The sequence below is a fragment of the Triplophysa dalaica genome, chromosome 11 (genome assembly GCF_015846415.1).
Source record: "Triplophysa dalaica isolate WHDGS20190420 chromosome 11, ASM1584641v1, whole genome shotgun sequence".
NCBI lineage: Eukaryota > Metazoa > Chordata > Actinopteri > Cypriniformes > Nemacheilidae > Triplophysa > Triplophysa dalaica.
This window is the reverse complement of record NC_079552.1, coordinates 14,560,850-14,577,426: the sequence shown is the minus strand read 5'-3', so window position 1 is coordinate 14,577,426 and position 16,577 is coordinate 14,560,850. Positions and strand designations below refer to the sequence as shown.

The window sequence follows — 16,577 nt, the reverse complement described above, 5'->3', positions numbered from 1 at the left end:
GTTCTTTTTTGTGTGTGTGTGTGATTTTTTTATTTTGCAATAATCAGCTACTTTTCTTTTTTAAACGAGACCAACCGTAAGTCTTTATTCCAAAGAATTCATGAGTTATCACCATTTTAGTTCCAACATGCGTTTTCATGTGTAGGCTCAAAAAGGGCTCCGACATTTAAAGATTGATTAAATTCCTTCTTTAGAAATGTTAACAGAAGTCCCTGCATTGCATTGCACTTGCTTTTAATGTTTTGATCAAATTGAGCATATTACCAAAGATAAACGATACTTTGGATGGATTCATATAAAAGAAATTGATATACTTCACTTATTCTACTTTGAAACAAATTGGTTGAATCGTTAATTCTCCGATTAAAATAACACCTGTTAATAGTAAACACCTAAATATCGATGTTGTGCTTAAAAGACCTTGTTTCTCCATATTTCGTGATTTTTATTTCTGTGCCATGAACAAATATCATTGACCCTTTATGTTTGTTATGGTCTTTGCAAATATTAAAGCAATAAAAACTGTTAAAAAGTGCTTGTCATCTTCGACGTCACAGTAATAATTATTTAAAAGCAGGGTTTTGGAAGGACAGTGACGATATCAGGTTTATCAAATATATATGGTCAAACGGCTGGAAGCTATATCTCACAGTTGTAAAACCCACACATTTACATTTAGAAAATTAACTAGGCTCTGATAACTGCCAGGGACTGAACGTCAGGACGGAATGAGATGCTTTTATTCACACACACACTACTGACTTTTCCACAACTTATTAAAAAGTCTGTTCACTCTTGTGCATGCATGTGTTCTGCATAAATATTAGGCAGAAGAAGACATCAGAATGACAGTGGTCTTTTCAATCACAACAGCGGAATCCATGCACAGCCAATAATGCCAAACTGCAATGAGGCAAAAATGAGAGTGGGGATGATACAGCCCAATCTACCGCACCGCCACGAGGAAGGAAATCACTCAGTATTCGGCACGGTTTTAAAGCAACACATTTCAAATGTGTGGATACTGAGTTTAAATTGGATTGTGTTATTGCATCAACTGGAAAATGCAGTAAATTGATGGATCTGAATAAATAAAAACAGATGCGCGAATGTCCGTGAGGCTAATGGTACATGTCAATCACATCCAGTGGAAACATCGGCATTCGGGGAGAAACACAGATGAATTGTGGGTAAAATCCCCCATCTGATCATATCGTTCTTACCGTCGTCATAGAAAATGAAATTCGCCGACCTGTCTGTGCGAGAGAAAACACACGGGTGTGCACAAACAAACACACACAAACACACATTGAGTTCAGTTTAGAAAGGAACGAGTAAAAGTAAGGTGTAATACAAAAATCACATGTCACGAACCCCGAACGAAAGACGGCCAGTGAAACATCTCTCTCAGACATAAATACAGATAACCCAACCACCCACGCAGCCACACTCAACCTCCCTCTCTCACTAATTGGGGCTGGGTTGTCAGGCAGATGCTCAGGTCTCTTTACTCCCGTGAAATATGATTTTTCTCCCTTTTTCTGCCTGTGTCTAAGCTGAATGAGATCTTCATTGCCGTTTCATCCTAGTTTGATATCTAGATTGATAGGACTTTGGGATGTAAAAATGTGTGCGTGTCTAAAGACCTCTCATTTGCATGCAACCAAACGCAATCACAATTAGATCCCTTTCATGGATTCGCAAATGATCATACATTATCATATTCATGACATCCACATTTTTATAATCCAATCACACATTAGTTCATTTACATGTTCCCAGGCTCTCATCATTACTATGATTCTCTCTCACATGTGAGCTATGTATCCTAGCAACAGAGGCGAGCGAGAACGCATCATCTCCAGACTTGAAAAACCCCAAATCAATGGCCTCACTTTGTGATCAACTAGCGATAATCCGCACCACACTGTTCACACAACTCGACGCTCTACGGGAACAAATTAACTGCGGCGTTAAACCAGACATGAGCGAAGGTACAGTAAAAACCAGGAAGGTTTAATTGGTACCTAGGATGTCAGCTAATGATATTTTGGGTGTATTCAGAGCGAATTTGCAAACTGTGACAAGAACCACAGAGATTACCAGTGAGCCGGAAATGATCAATACGATCTAAAAAGAATGCTGTCGGCTCGTGAAAATACCAAAGGGCATCGCATGTCATGTGGCCCAATAGCCTGATTTATACGCTGTGAAAATAAATACATTCTGGGGTCACGAATAGTTAGTATGATGCATTTTGAAATGCTATTTTGGAAAGGTCCTGTATCGGTTGAATCATCAGGACAGAAAATAATTGTGTGTAGAGAGTGATGAGAAACATCAGGGGTGATATTTACACATGAACAGAATCTCACACACAGGCTAAATTCTGATGTTCTACAATTATAGTTTGTAAATGGAAAACCAGTGTGTCTCAGCAAGAGCTTTTCAGCATCTCTCACGCTCTTTGTCAGTTTCTCTCGCTTCGCGTAAGTGTTTTTGGCAGAAAGCCCTAATGAGGTGCTTACTTCATTTCAATATTGACTGTAAATACAGCTTTCAAACATGTGTAAATTTACAAACAAGGTAAATGAGACATGTTTGATAACACACTGTACTGCCAAAACACTTATAAACACTCTTTTTGCTGCATAAACACTTTAATAGTTTTTAAAATGGTGCATATAAACAGTGCTTCTTATCTGTTTCTCTAGTGTTTTGGCATCAACTCTTCATATCAACACAAACTCTCACAACAAGGAAGAGTGACGAAACCTACTTTTCTCAACTAATGCTTGGTACAGTTCTCTTCCTGAACTTGAATACTTGATACTTGTTGTCAAATTAAACTGTATGAATGAATGAATCTTTAAATAGCGTGATGAATAATACGACATTAAAGTGTCTAGTTGAAGACTTTTCATAGCAGCTGATTAATTTACAAATAAAAAAGTTTAAAGATCAATATATTACTACAAAGTATCTTAAAACTTGCAGTAGAATATTTTCATGTAAAGATCACAGATATGTATTAATATTACATAATATATTTATAAATATAATATATTTATATATATTAAATATATTATATTTATAAATATTATGTAAACATTAATGTGTTGTCCTTAACTGAACACAATCTTTGTGTTATTTCTTGGGACAGCACGTTTTGTGTCACTTTCTACACACAACTTGAATGTAACTCTTAATGTGTTAAATAAATAACACAAAACAATGTGTTAAAATTAACACATCGCTTTGAGTGCAGCACTGAAAATTTAATGGAGATATAAACTTTTTACGTCACTTTATTATCAATTTTGAAAATAGATACAATAAAAACAGACACCGAGTTTCACGCTATAGACCTCTTCAGAAAACATAAACAACACTGATTCAACGCTGGTTCAGAAGAACTTCCTGTTTCAGTTTGTTAACAGTACACAAATGTTTGAACAAAATACAATCAAAATGTTAAACAAGTATCTGTTAATGATATCCGTAAGATTTAGAAATAAAAATATATATATATAATGGACCAGTCAGTGTTTTTTTATTGACTCATATACTGTATATATATATCAACACATGGCATTCAAATTCTATGTACTTTGTGAGTTAAAATTGGCCATAGTCTCGCCCTTTTTAAAAGTTTTCCTGTTTGAAAGCACTGTAAGTGTCTGTGAGAGGGAGGGTTAGTGCTACAGAGAGATGCTGACCTTATAGAGGAGTGTGTGTCCTCTGGGAAGGCTTGACAATTCCTGTGAGTCTAATGTGTGAATGGCTGGACAACAGAGCATTATTATCACCTAACTTCCTTTTATAGGGTCAGTCAGAGCAAGTCCTCTTTCTGACACATGCATTTCAAAGCAATAGGATCGACAGGGACGGCAAAAGACTTAATTATTGCTAATTCCTATTATTCCTTTATTCTTTCATTCTTAAACCTTTCTTTCCACACTCCTCATTATTCTTCATTTCCTTTTAAATGTAAAATTTGTATTACGATTTAAAAAGCTTTATAAATAAAATGACCATTGATTCATGCCAAATTGCTGTGCTTATATTCATTGAGATGTCAGTCAAATCATCTCTCTAAGGTTTTCAGCAACCTTTTCCAATGAAAGACCACACATACATTAACGCAAGCTCACCATTGACCTCCTGTGACCCGGCGTCTGTGAAAAGCGAGCTCATGATCTCCTCGAAGTTGCAGGCGGGTTCGGCGGTGTGAGGGTCCTGCGAGACGTGACGGAGCATCGTCTTCAACACGTCGTCCAGAGAGGTCTCGTCCTCGTGCAGCAGAATGCAAGCCCTCTCCAGAAAGCCATCCAGATCCCTGTGAGCCCGCACCTCCTCCTCAAAGTTCATCAGCTTCACATACTTAAACAAAATATTTCACATTCTCCAATTATTTCAAAGCCACAGTGAACCTAAAAGGAGCGATGATTTTGATATTTTTTTATGTAAAAACTACGCGAACGTCATAAGTAGACCTCATACAACAGTATAAAACAATAAACAAGCCCAGTTCATCACAACTTTGATTGTAAATAGTCAAATAATGAAAATGCTTTTTAACCTTGACATTTTACTAATTCAAAAACCTTTGATTACAAATTAGATTATATTAAAATACAATTACAAAATACATTTATTCATTTTTATTTATATCTGGAAACAAACAATTTTGTGAACATTAAAAACATCGGTGCCTCAATATGGAATTAAACTGAAGTGCAATAACAGGTTTAGAAAATTGGTCATTTTACGACTTCAAATGAGCCTTATCCAATCAGATTGATAGGAACACTACTTTTGAAAATATTTGTTTGGTATGTAAATATAAAGAAAAATTCTCACCCTTCTCGACGTGTTGAGCAGAACACAGCCATGGACATCAGATTCTATAGGAAAAAAGAGAATAAAAAGGCCCGCAGAGGTAAATACTGTGAACCGAAATAACATCCATCATAAACCAAAGAAAAGAACATACAGTAGTGTCTAAAAGAGCCCTTTGATAGCATGAAAGTGTTTTGAAAAAACAGCTACAGTGAACATAAAAGCCATCAGCACCAGAGAGTCCAACCACCACCAACATAACACGTTCTCTCAAATATCAGTCTCTCGATACAGAACAATGCATAACACCTGATGCACTGTTTACTAGGAACTACCAAATACATCACAACATCCTCCACGCACCGCGAGCGCCGTCCAGACTGTAAGAGCCAGGTGTGTAGGTGTGTGCCCATGTGCCCGTTCTTCATTTGTTTAATTCAGGTTTTAGTACCGTGCTTAGGTGTGACATCGAGTTTAGTTTGAATCCCTCACATGATGGCCGCATGCACGTCTTGCTCCATCTAGAGTTTATATAAAGACATTCAGCCTTTATCAAAAGAGAGATCATGCATGTGTGGCCCGCGAGAAGTTCTTCCCCTGAAAAGAAATATTCGGGTAGGATTACCACGACCTGTGACTGACTTCTCTGCCTCAGCTGCAAGATTAAACAGCCCCTTCGTCGGGTTTGGGATTAAAGAGGAAAAACTGAGTATAAAAGCACCACTTAAAAAGCACAGCTTTGAGTTTTACTAAAAGGTAAAACTGTTAAACGAACAATGTTACATAACCTCGCAAACCTTTTACCGGCTTACAGTTGCCATTTGGAACTGCTTCTATTATTCTTTCCACTTCCATGAATATGTTTAATCTCTCATCTCGTCATTTACATATTCAGATGTTTGCTGTTTTTTAGATCAACATGCAGTATGCATTTAACAATTATGCAAGGTCAAATAACGTTGAACTGGAATGTATCAAAGCATCTAACCACCCAATTAAAGCTCAGTGAGTTGGAGGCTATGCGATTCAAAAGCACTGTATTGATATCAGATAAAAGGCAGCATTAATTGAACTCTAACTTCACCGCTGCAAACTCTAATCCAAAGAGAATTCAGCAATTAGCTAGTTATCAAAACTGCACACAATCAAACCAGCATCAGTGATCTGCCCGAGGCGGGAGGACAGATCTTCACCACAGTGCTGTGATGTGGATTTATGGTATGATGATGCAAGGCCCCTTCTCTGTGTTTGCTTCTTAATCTAATCTAAATTCATGTTTCATTTGATACACATTTATTAAAGACATACTGTAATAAACATCATTTACTATACACTATAAACAAGCTATTTGAACAAGATTATATTCTAATACTTATTCATGTTTATGTCCACAAATTTTAGATTAAACCATCATATCACAGTCTCATTAAGTGTTTAAACACGATCATAACAACAATAAAGTAATTAGGGGTGTCACAATATACCAGTATTTAAAAGAATCATGATATTAAAAATGGGTTATCAATATCGTAGAATGTGTAATTAATCGTTATTGATTTTTATCGGCTTCCAACACCCATGAAAACAAAATAAATGTAAAATAATTCTTGTGATCCATCAAGCAAGGATTGTCTCATTTTTTTCTTGTGTTATAAATTGTATATTTTGCTTAATTGGAGAAGCATTGCATTAAAGAGTAAGTAACATATGATTTTTAAGGTCCTACTTTGTAGTGTCCAACAACAACTTTATGTACATAGAAGGTGTGAAAACACTATTTGTCGCAATAATAGGAAATTATTCTTACCTTACTTCTTGACTGACACTCAAATGATTCGTTTGCATTTTAGTACTCGCGGGAAAAGTTATTTCGTTATATTCGTTATTTTCACGTGAGTGGCCCGATCTGACAAATATTTTCAACCTTTGCGGAAGACGAGATTGACGTGCGTTCGACCGCCTGCCTTGAGTTCGCGTCTACACGTGTCTTTGCATTGACTTTGTATTTAAGTCACTTGCGTAAAACGCTTAATTTGCGATTGCTGTGTGAACCCAGAGTTAGGTATAGGGGCGCAACCTTAATACAATCCAGCTAAGCCAGTCGCTAATAATCGGTCTTTGTTAAGTTCATTTTCATTTGCACAATTGGTGAAGTCTGAGTGGATGAGTTCTTTATGGCTAAAACGGCTAAAACAGCTGATTAAAACAGCCTATGATAAGGGCCAATGTATCATGTCAATCAAAAGAGGGCAGAAAAATGCAATGAATTGTGCTCTATATAGAAAATGTTAAGAAACATCCCAAGTTTGACGTTCAATTTAAATAGTCATTAATATCATTCAGAAAGATAAAAAATATTAATTTAATTTTCAGAATCAGTATCAGCATCAGCAGATATCACAAGTGCAGATAAACTATCAGTATATGTGGTGAAATTTAGTATCAGTGCATCTCTACAAAAGAGAATCTGCCACGTCCACATGACTGTTCACCGGTGTGTTACGACTCTCTCCTCACTTTGATTTGGAAAACGTCAGGTTTACGCATTAATTCTCTGACATAAAGTATATGCCTTTAATATTTGTCCTCATCTTCAGCAATGAACCAGCTGTAAAAACTCAGCAGGCTGCTTATTAATATGGCTGGTTGTTTTGTCAGGCCAACTGCTGAAATAAGAGGAATTATCACTTAAAACGACAAGCTCCGAGGCCTTGGTTTATACATATTCACCAACACATCCTCACATCCTACACAGTTCAGATTCCCAACAGTATGTCAGATGAGTGGAATTCGGTTTTAATCTAGACATGTGCTGACGGCTCGTGCGCTGAGGATGACAGAACATCAGACCGAACGAGACAACGTGTGAACAAACCCCACTTGTGCTTATACCGGCCCACAAAATGCACAGCGGGAGTCAGTCGCACAGAAAAGAGAATTTTAAAACACAACTAACCGTATTTGAGTAAACAGTAAGAGAACGTTTATTTTCTGCTCGGGTGGGTCAGCTGTCTGCTGGTTTACTGTGTTCACTCTCAAAAGCTGCTGTGAGCTCTGAGCAGCTTCAGTAATATCAGATATATTACATCACCCATGGGATATTATAGTTGTTAATGTGCTCCATTTTCAAAACTGAAAATGCGGCAAGAATCCTTATTTCGTATTCGTAGCATTTGGGTTATTTCTTGAGAAAATACATATGTTAAGCAGGGTTTCTTGCTCCCGAAACTCTTCAGACATATTCTATCCATGTGTCTTATTTTTAAACATGTTGTTCTTTAAGTAACTTCAATTTTTTTAAGGTTTCCACCCTTCTTCCCAAATGTCTTTTATTACAGAGACTGAATGCAGAAACAACAGAATAAGCGCATTTCTTGTGGTCTTGAGTGACAATAGGTGACCTGTCACCGTGTGTGGGTTTGGTGAGGGGGGGTGCAACGACATAATCGCAGCACACCTGCGACTGTTGCCTTGGCAACAGCTGACCTGCTAACCCGAGCATCTCCAGAGCTAATCAACAGCTCTGGGTCTAACTGCTATCCCACCCTGAACTTGCTCGCACAACACACACAATCACTGACCTGTTCCTCCTTGGTGCGTCTGGCTGCCGTAGAGATGAATGTCATCTCCTGATGGGATGGGAGAGTCCTGGCCCTCCTCTATCTCCTCGCTCCCCTCCTCCTGCTCCTCTCTCTCCCTCTGCTCTAAGACCAGACACAAATACACACAAACAGTTTCAATCTACACACACATTCAACATATTCATATATTTGGGGAGCTTACATAAGTGTCCTGAGTGTGTCAGTGTGACATTTTATGCTTCATCTAACTATTCAAATTTTCTTTTCAACTATTTGAAACTATTTCATATTATAGGGCAATTCCAGCATTATGGATGTTACATTTGCAGTCAGAACTTGAAATATAAACTGTTCGAGATTGGGGGCAGTTTCCCGGAGAGGGTTTAAGCCTAGTTCCAGACTAACTAAAATGTTAGAGAGGTGTCTTGATCGAAAACAACTTGCATGGACATTTCTTAAATATATCAGTGCGATTGTGTTGTCGTAAGATGCACATCAGTAATGTTTTTTGAAAAGTACGCTTTAAAAACTTAAATATCCTAATTTAAATAAGGCCTAGTCCTGAGCAGGAAACCGCCCAATTTATTACAATTATACTGAACTATATGCATATATATATTGTTGTTAAGTTGAAAATATTAGTCTATACACACATTTTCTATTTAAAATGAGGGAAATATACATGCGTAATGGATGTAACAAAAGAGGAAAGACAAAGATTTGTGTGAATGAAACATCCAAAAAATAGGGGAAAGAACGGATCTTCATAATAACATTCAATGTCATTACATGTAACTTAAAAAAAAAAATTGGTTATTATTATTATGTGTTATATGTATTATTTGTCAAAGTAATTTGATTTCAATTTTCATCTTCCCACTAATGAGAAACATAGACTGTCATTGATGTGATGATTTTGAAAGTTGTACCTTCTGTCCCTGACTGTGTAATGCTTTAAAAACTTTAAGAAAGAACTCACATGGGTTTTTAAACCATCAAATATGGACATATGTGCTATCAATATGGTGAAAAAGATTATTTACATGCAGTTTGTTTGTATGACTAAATGAAAAAATATTAAAGTTAATTAAATCTGTAAACCAGTTACAGCACTTAAAATGTACACTTTCATATTTAATAATATATATAAAAAAAGTTGATAAATAAGTAAATTAGAAATATGTATCAATTTTAAATTGATATTTGACTCACAACAAATGTATGCAATTTCTTACGATGACTGCAAATCAAATCATGGTATACAGCATTTCCGTTTTTTACCCTGCAGTCGTGTTTCTCTTTCATGTCATTGAACTTTTTTGCAATTTGCACAGTTATATTCTGAGCTTGAGTTCAGATTTTAAATGAAAAAGGTCTGCATTGACCTCATGTAAGAGGTACACCTACACACCTACAGTATGGTTTACAATACTGTAAGATATTCTCTATGTAGATATTTATATCCGTTTCTCCCAAAAATAATGATGTAAAACATTTTTTTACAAAAAATATGATGTTAAATACAAAACATTCTGTTACACAAGTTAATGCAACAATGTTATTTGTCAAATGTCCAAATAGTTATAACACAAGCCTCTTGACTACCAACAATTACCTTTAACATTTAAAATACACCAACCCATTACTTCACATGAATTGATGTCCCACTAGACAGACACAAGACAGAATTTCATCAATTTAAAGACATCAAGGCTTCATTAATCCAATAATTTCTTTCCTCTCTTTTGAATGTGAAGTGTTCTTTGGGCTTAACACCCCACAGATGTGACTGTAGCCAGAGTGTGGCTGAAGCTGTGATTTATCCACACATGGCAGCTCATCATTGTTCGCCGCTCTCGCGCTGAATGTGGCATGTGAGTGGCTATCGGTCCCATATCGTTCTCCTTATCAATTCATTTATTCACTAATCCTTCCCTCTATTATTCTCTATGTAAAGCCGGAGAAGAGAGGGGGCTGTTAATCCACGCGTTTGCTCATTGACTCTGCCGCCCTGGACGCACGGCGAGCGGGCGAGAGGATATTCCCCTCCCCGACGACGACGCTCCCCTTTCTTCCCATTCCTCGCTTGCTCTTTCAAACTCAAAGCAGCGTAGGTGATTGTATTCATAAGCGTTTGATACGCTGAAAGCTTATTTAAAATGAACAAATTACCAAATTCATTGAAAAAAAACCTATACTTTGTTATAATTACAAATGCATCAACAAGAATCCCTTGAATCAAACCGCCACAGCGTTGATGTAAACAGTGAATTCTGAAATGACACGAAGAGAGAGCTCTTGAAAATTGGCCACAAGGTTTCCTGAGAAATGATCATTTTATTTACAGGCTTCATTCACGGCTGCGAGCGAGACCAATTTTCGTTTAGAATTTACTGCATTGTGCACCAATGCAGCAGAACTGGAGGCAGAAAAACGTGTCTGTGTTTGGAACTAGCAAGAAAGCCAGCAGTTTAAATTTCGGAAATAAAGGATTTTCCTTCTTCTGCTCCCGGGTCGACCTTCACAACTCTCTTATAAGCCATGTGCTAAACAAACAAACACACAAACCAAGCCCAGTAAACATAGACTCACCCATCTCTTGATAAAAGTATCCATTCTTAGCCATCCCTGAGGAGGGAGCCTCTGTAAGAGAAATAAAATTCAATTAACAAGATACTTATTTTTTGAGTGTGCGAGTTTAAATGTGTGTCTGTGCTTGTTAAAAATCACCGAAAGACAGTGTTGGGCAAGCATTCAATTACGTCAATTACTGAATGCACGATATAACTTATATCATCTAAATAATGTTTCAGGGATTTACTTAAAAGCCATGTTATTTAAAAAAAAGAGGAGGACGTCCTAATACTGTACGTAGACACTACTGAAAAATTTAGTTACATTAAAAGTGTCACTACTTTCAGTTACTGACACTGCACGAAGAGTTACTACAGTATGTCCTAGTATGTGTTCATCACTACAGCATGTGAGGTAAATGGCAAAACTGGTTTGATATTGTATTTACATTTATAATGTTATTGTGATGAATATTTGCATATATAAACCCTGCCCTGTATCTTTGAAAGCCTGCATTTCTTTAAAGCATGAAACAAGCACACATACTCTCACACCTAAAGCCTACATTCATTGGGTGCCGTTTAAAGGGCTATTCATGAGGTTAAGTCAGCCGTGACTGAGGTTTCTCTATATCCACTTTCTGACTCCCTTAATTGTCAGGTACCTCTCTTTCCAGCTCCAGCATCCCCACATCCTCCCGCCCATTATAAAGAGAGCATGCATGTACAACAACCATTGATACTCTCGAACACTGGCATTACAAAGCATGGAAAACTGAAAACACAATTGAATGGATATGCAGCATCATACAAAATTAGAGGTTTGAATTTAATGAGAGCATTGCAGAAATTCACTACAGTCCATCCAAACCGGCTAATCCTCTAATTAAAGTCATCCATGATTAATTACTTTCAAGCAAATGTGTGATAATATGGGGTTCCTAAGATAAAGCATGTAACATGCAGCTGGTCATATAATTGCAAAATGGCTCCATGTAAAATTACAACGTTTATTAGGCCATATAAAAATAGACTGAGATAAAAAATGAACTATTTATCTCTTGAGTGAACATAGTTTAAAACACCGTTTTTAAAACTACAATTTCTTATTGAAAACATTTTAAATAAAGATAGAGATCTCACCAACAAAAATATTTTTTTAAGATTCCAATAGAAACAATACATATATTTGTTTAATAATTACTTTAATATCTAAACATTCCTCATCAAATTCTAGCAAAAACAAGTTATACTGTAACTCTAAACTAATTCTGTCAATCAACAATGTGTTCTTTGCATCTATATTTATCCCAAAGTATTTTAGGAAAAACATCTGTGACAAAATTGCTAATTTTAGTAAACATAACTCCATTACATTTTCTGAGTTATGAAACAACATTAAAGTGTTCATCAATGGATACTGCATCAAGCAGACGTACCGACAGTGCTTTCCTCATGTTTCTCTTCAGTGACAGCACAAAAACACATTCGCCTGTGTCGTGATATTCACCAGGATGTAAAAAAGCTCTACATGTCAGTGCAGGAAACAGACTGTCTGGATATATAGGCTGATATAGTCCCACACTGCAGTCAAATAGGACAAGCTTTCTGAAAAGGTTTCCTTGAGACCATCCACGATCACATCAAATAAATGGCAATTTTACCATACTAGCACAATATTCTGTCAAATTTACATATTTTTTACCAACAAAAAAAAGACCATAAGGGAAAAGAAAGCAGTATCAGCTAAGCAATGTGAGTAAAACTGATCAGAATACTGTTCATGTGTTGAATTGTCCTGCTGCCTTGCACTAAACTCAACTGTAATGAAGGTATCAGTATGACCTTACTCAGTCTGAAGGGCAGAACACTTAAAGAGAGCACTCTAAAGAAAGCATGGTGTTATACTATCACACACATGATATTTCACTTTATTCTGAATCTGATTATTTACCTTGATGCAATATAAACTTGACCATGTTAAAAATCTTACTAGTACGTTTATAATTGTTGAAAAAAAATTTGCATGTATAATACAGGCATTTGTCTTTGTTTTTTTTTAATGACCACTATATTAAATCATTACATAGGATTTTTTCGTCTTGGTCCAAAGACACCAGACAGCAATTAGACCATTTTAAATCTTTAAGTTTTCAAAATAAAGTGTGCACTAACCACCCATAATCGCATTATAATACGACGCAAAATGACTACTTTGAAACGGTCACTAATATTCGGTTGTTCATTTGCAACCAACCTACAAAAAGCATCCTGCTCCTGCAGTGCCCTTCGGGGGCACAAACATGCCATTTAAAATTCACCCTTGATCTTTACATAAAGATCACACTGAAAAGCTAAGATCACATTTTCCAATCATTCTCATTCGTTCTCTAATGTTAGTGACTGACTCATAATGTTCATAAGCATGTGCATCGTTGTAAGAGTAAATCTGTCTACTGAGAGTCCAGCTTTAAATAACTAGTTTTTGCTTTGCTTGTTGTATTCAGTCTCAGAAACATTTTTACAGAAAAAGCTCATAACTTAAATATTTTCTGGTTATTGTACTCATATTGCTGCTGTCAATGATTAAATAATTATACATTGGTAGTAGGGCTGGACGATATGTTAAAAAATATATCAATAATTGACTTTAAAATCATCGCAATGTCCGATAACATCAGGTGTGTTTGACTTCATTCAACGTTGTGCAGACGATCAGCGTACTCGTTGCCGGGAAAGCCCCGTGAGCGTGAGGTTTTGCTCTGACGCAGCTCGTCTTTCTCTTGGTCTATCTGTGCAGCGACTGGCAGAAAACAGCAGCATATTCAATTTGACCGAACAAAACATTGTTTCCGAAATTCTGTCACTGTTACTGACTGCCTGGGCATATGAACATGAACGTTCACGCTAAAGCCTAAATCGCATGATAATATTATAACAAGTATTTCCATTATTATCGATTATCGTCCGGTATCTTTTTTGAGGTAATCGACATCAGGATATTGGCGAGACATCGGCGATATACGATAACACCGTCACATCGCCCAGCCCAGCAAAACACGCAAAAAATCTGTAATTCATGCCCATGTAAATAAAAAACTAAGAGATGAAAAAATAGTGACCATTTAATAAAAATCCTTTAAACAGTCATGTGACCTAAAAATGTGGCATTTGATTTTCTACATGAAAAATCCTAGAAAGATATTAAAAATAAATAATTTATGGAGTCTTGTCTGACTTAGGTTTCAAGGTCACCTATACGTTGCCGCCCTCTTAAAGGGGAATGAGAATTTTCATGCAGGGAATGATGCAAGAGATTTTATGTTACGCCTGATGTGCTTCTACCCACACAAGTCCTATCAACCACTTGCACTAGCATTTGCACTAATATCCAAAACTAGAAAATAGCCCATTTCTTACAGGTCTCTCCTAAATTATTCAAAAAGAAAACGTACGGCGGTTAAGGCGATTGCAACAGCAACTCTCTCCCTCCTCTGCCGTTCAAGTCAGTGACACCGCAGCTGATCTGTATTCTGTGTGTGTACTTGTCAGGACCTTCCCCAGAGACGAAACACCTTCAGTCCAGCCATGCCTACAGGCCCTCTGGAGGGGTCGGCAGTCTCTGTGCTATTTACCCCCACGCTGACCTTTCCTGGTACTTCGTCTTTGGATCCCCCAGCAATTGGTACTGTGTTACCAACCTTTACCAATCCCTATCTGACAGTCTTATCTGAAGATATTCTTCTAATGCCATGTTACTGTGTACTTATTTTAACCACAGATGACACTCGCTTCCGATGTGCACAGGAAGTGAACATAACTGATAGAGGAAGTTTCAGTGTCGCAGGTTTACATCAGTCAGGGCCACGGCCGGGTATGACTTCACCCATCACACTTCCTCTTCAGTGCTTAAAGTCCTGTTGGAACAGTATGCTGGCTCACGCCATACCAGTAGTGCAAACCTGCTCACACACATCAAATCAAACAAAGGCAACGTATACAAATACAAAGCCAGGCATTACAAGGCTCTAACACAAACAGATATCATTAGGAAAGATAAAGTCTGTGTAAATAATACACTGTACAAATGAGGTTGAGAACTCTGCCTGTGAAACTTAAGTCCTTTTTGTCCTTTATTGTTTTCTAAACAAAGTTATTCTATCCTAAAGTAAAGAACATTCTGTGAAAATTCAACCTTGATATATTTAACCCTGACTAACACCACATCATAAGTTAAAATCAAAGTGAAATTAATGACTGAAATCAAACTTTGATGCTCATTATTTCATAATTAGATACAGGCAGGGTCACATACAATCACAACGGCTTTGCTTGTGATGCACAAATTATGTCCTTAATATCATCATGAGTTTTATCACTTTTTATATGGTCATTAGGATATTCTAACTACTTGTTTTTCAGGTTTCAATTTCAGTGTAGAAACTTCCATTTATCTTGAACAAAACATTTTTATTAAAATATATTGAGGCATTAAGTAAATTAAATATTGCTGTTTATTTGTTATATCATTGCATATATATATATATACACGATATATTCCTGTTTACTATTTTAAACTGGATTTTACACTTTTTGAATCGGCTTGTCTTGCTGAAATGTTGGTTCCTTTTCACCCTTTTCAAATTATTACAGACAAAATAAAAAATATTGACACAATATTGTAAAAATATGAAAATGTACATAATCAAAAGGATCATATATATTTATATAATTTTAAGCTATATATTTTCTTTGTCCAGTTAAGATGTTTAATTTGACTTTTTAATCAGTACGGCCCGGTTTCACAGACCGCGCTTAAGGCTAGTCCCAGACTAAAATGAATGTGTGACATGTGTGAACTGAATATAACTTGACCACAAATATCTTAAAATATATCTGTGCCATTGTTTTGTCTTTAGATGCACACCAGTAATGTATTCTTCTAGGGCATTTTTATAAAATCAACATACATATCTAAATTCAGCTAAGGCATAGTGCTGGCTTAAGCTAAACCGTATCTGTGAAACCGGGCCTACATGTTTCAGAACACAGTCAGACTTGAACTAAAGTTTTCAGTTTGAGCCCTCTTTATTTGTCTAATTCTAGAACTCTCCTTCCCATACCAAGTCCTGTGCCGTCTCTTTTTTAATCACATGTTCTGAACGGCAAAAAACAATCCTTCCTTACTTAGAGACTTGATCAAAGTCAGATTGGAGAAAGAAGGGGAGATAAGAAAGGGTACAAGAGACTAAACAAAAGCTTTTGTCCCAGGTGGTGAATAAATGTTGATAAACATTAGTCCTTTCGGTTATCACATTATCGAAAGGGAACATCGACAACACAGTTGTGATAACCCAAATCTGAAGCATGCAAAAAAACACAGGCTGGTGCCAGTAACACTACTTGCTAATATGTGATCATTATTACTAGCACAGGAAGTGCTGCCTTGGCAAACAGGAAGCAAGAACTGGCAAAACAGGTCTTTATCGTGTGTGTGTGTGCAGGTTTGACTATATTTACAAGGAACTCTGTATTTTAAAACAAACATATCATCTGAGATGGACTCAGTAACATACAGGAA

At 36.6% G+C, this 16,577-nt stretch overlaps 1 protein-coding gene across 4 annotated transcripts in view; it reads right to left on the bottom strand.

Annotated features, from left to right (window-relative positions):
* Positions 1-16,577, bottom strand: part of slc4a11 (solute carrier family 4 member 11) — a 53,938-nt gene that overhangs the window by 21,909 nt on the left and 15,452 nt on the right. For 2 of the 4 annotated variants that reach the window (XM_056760732.1, XM_056760733.1), the window contains exons 2-6: positions 11,016-11,066; positions 8,424-8,546; positions 4,864-4,907; positions 4,155-4,383; positions 1,224-1,256 (exon numbers count right to left, since the gene is read on the bottom strand). In XM_056760732.1, the coding sequence (XP_056616710.1) occupies positions 1,224-1,256; positions 4,155-4,383; positions 4,864-4,907; positions 8,424-8,546; positions 11,016-11,066 (480 nt within the window). The remainder of the gene's footprint in view (positions 1-1,223; positions 1,257-4,154; positions 4,384-4,863; positions 4,908-8,423; positions 8,547-11,015; positions 11,067-16,577) is intronic. The other 2 variants (XM_056760734.1, XM_056760735.1) reach the window with 2 other exon arrangements.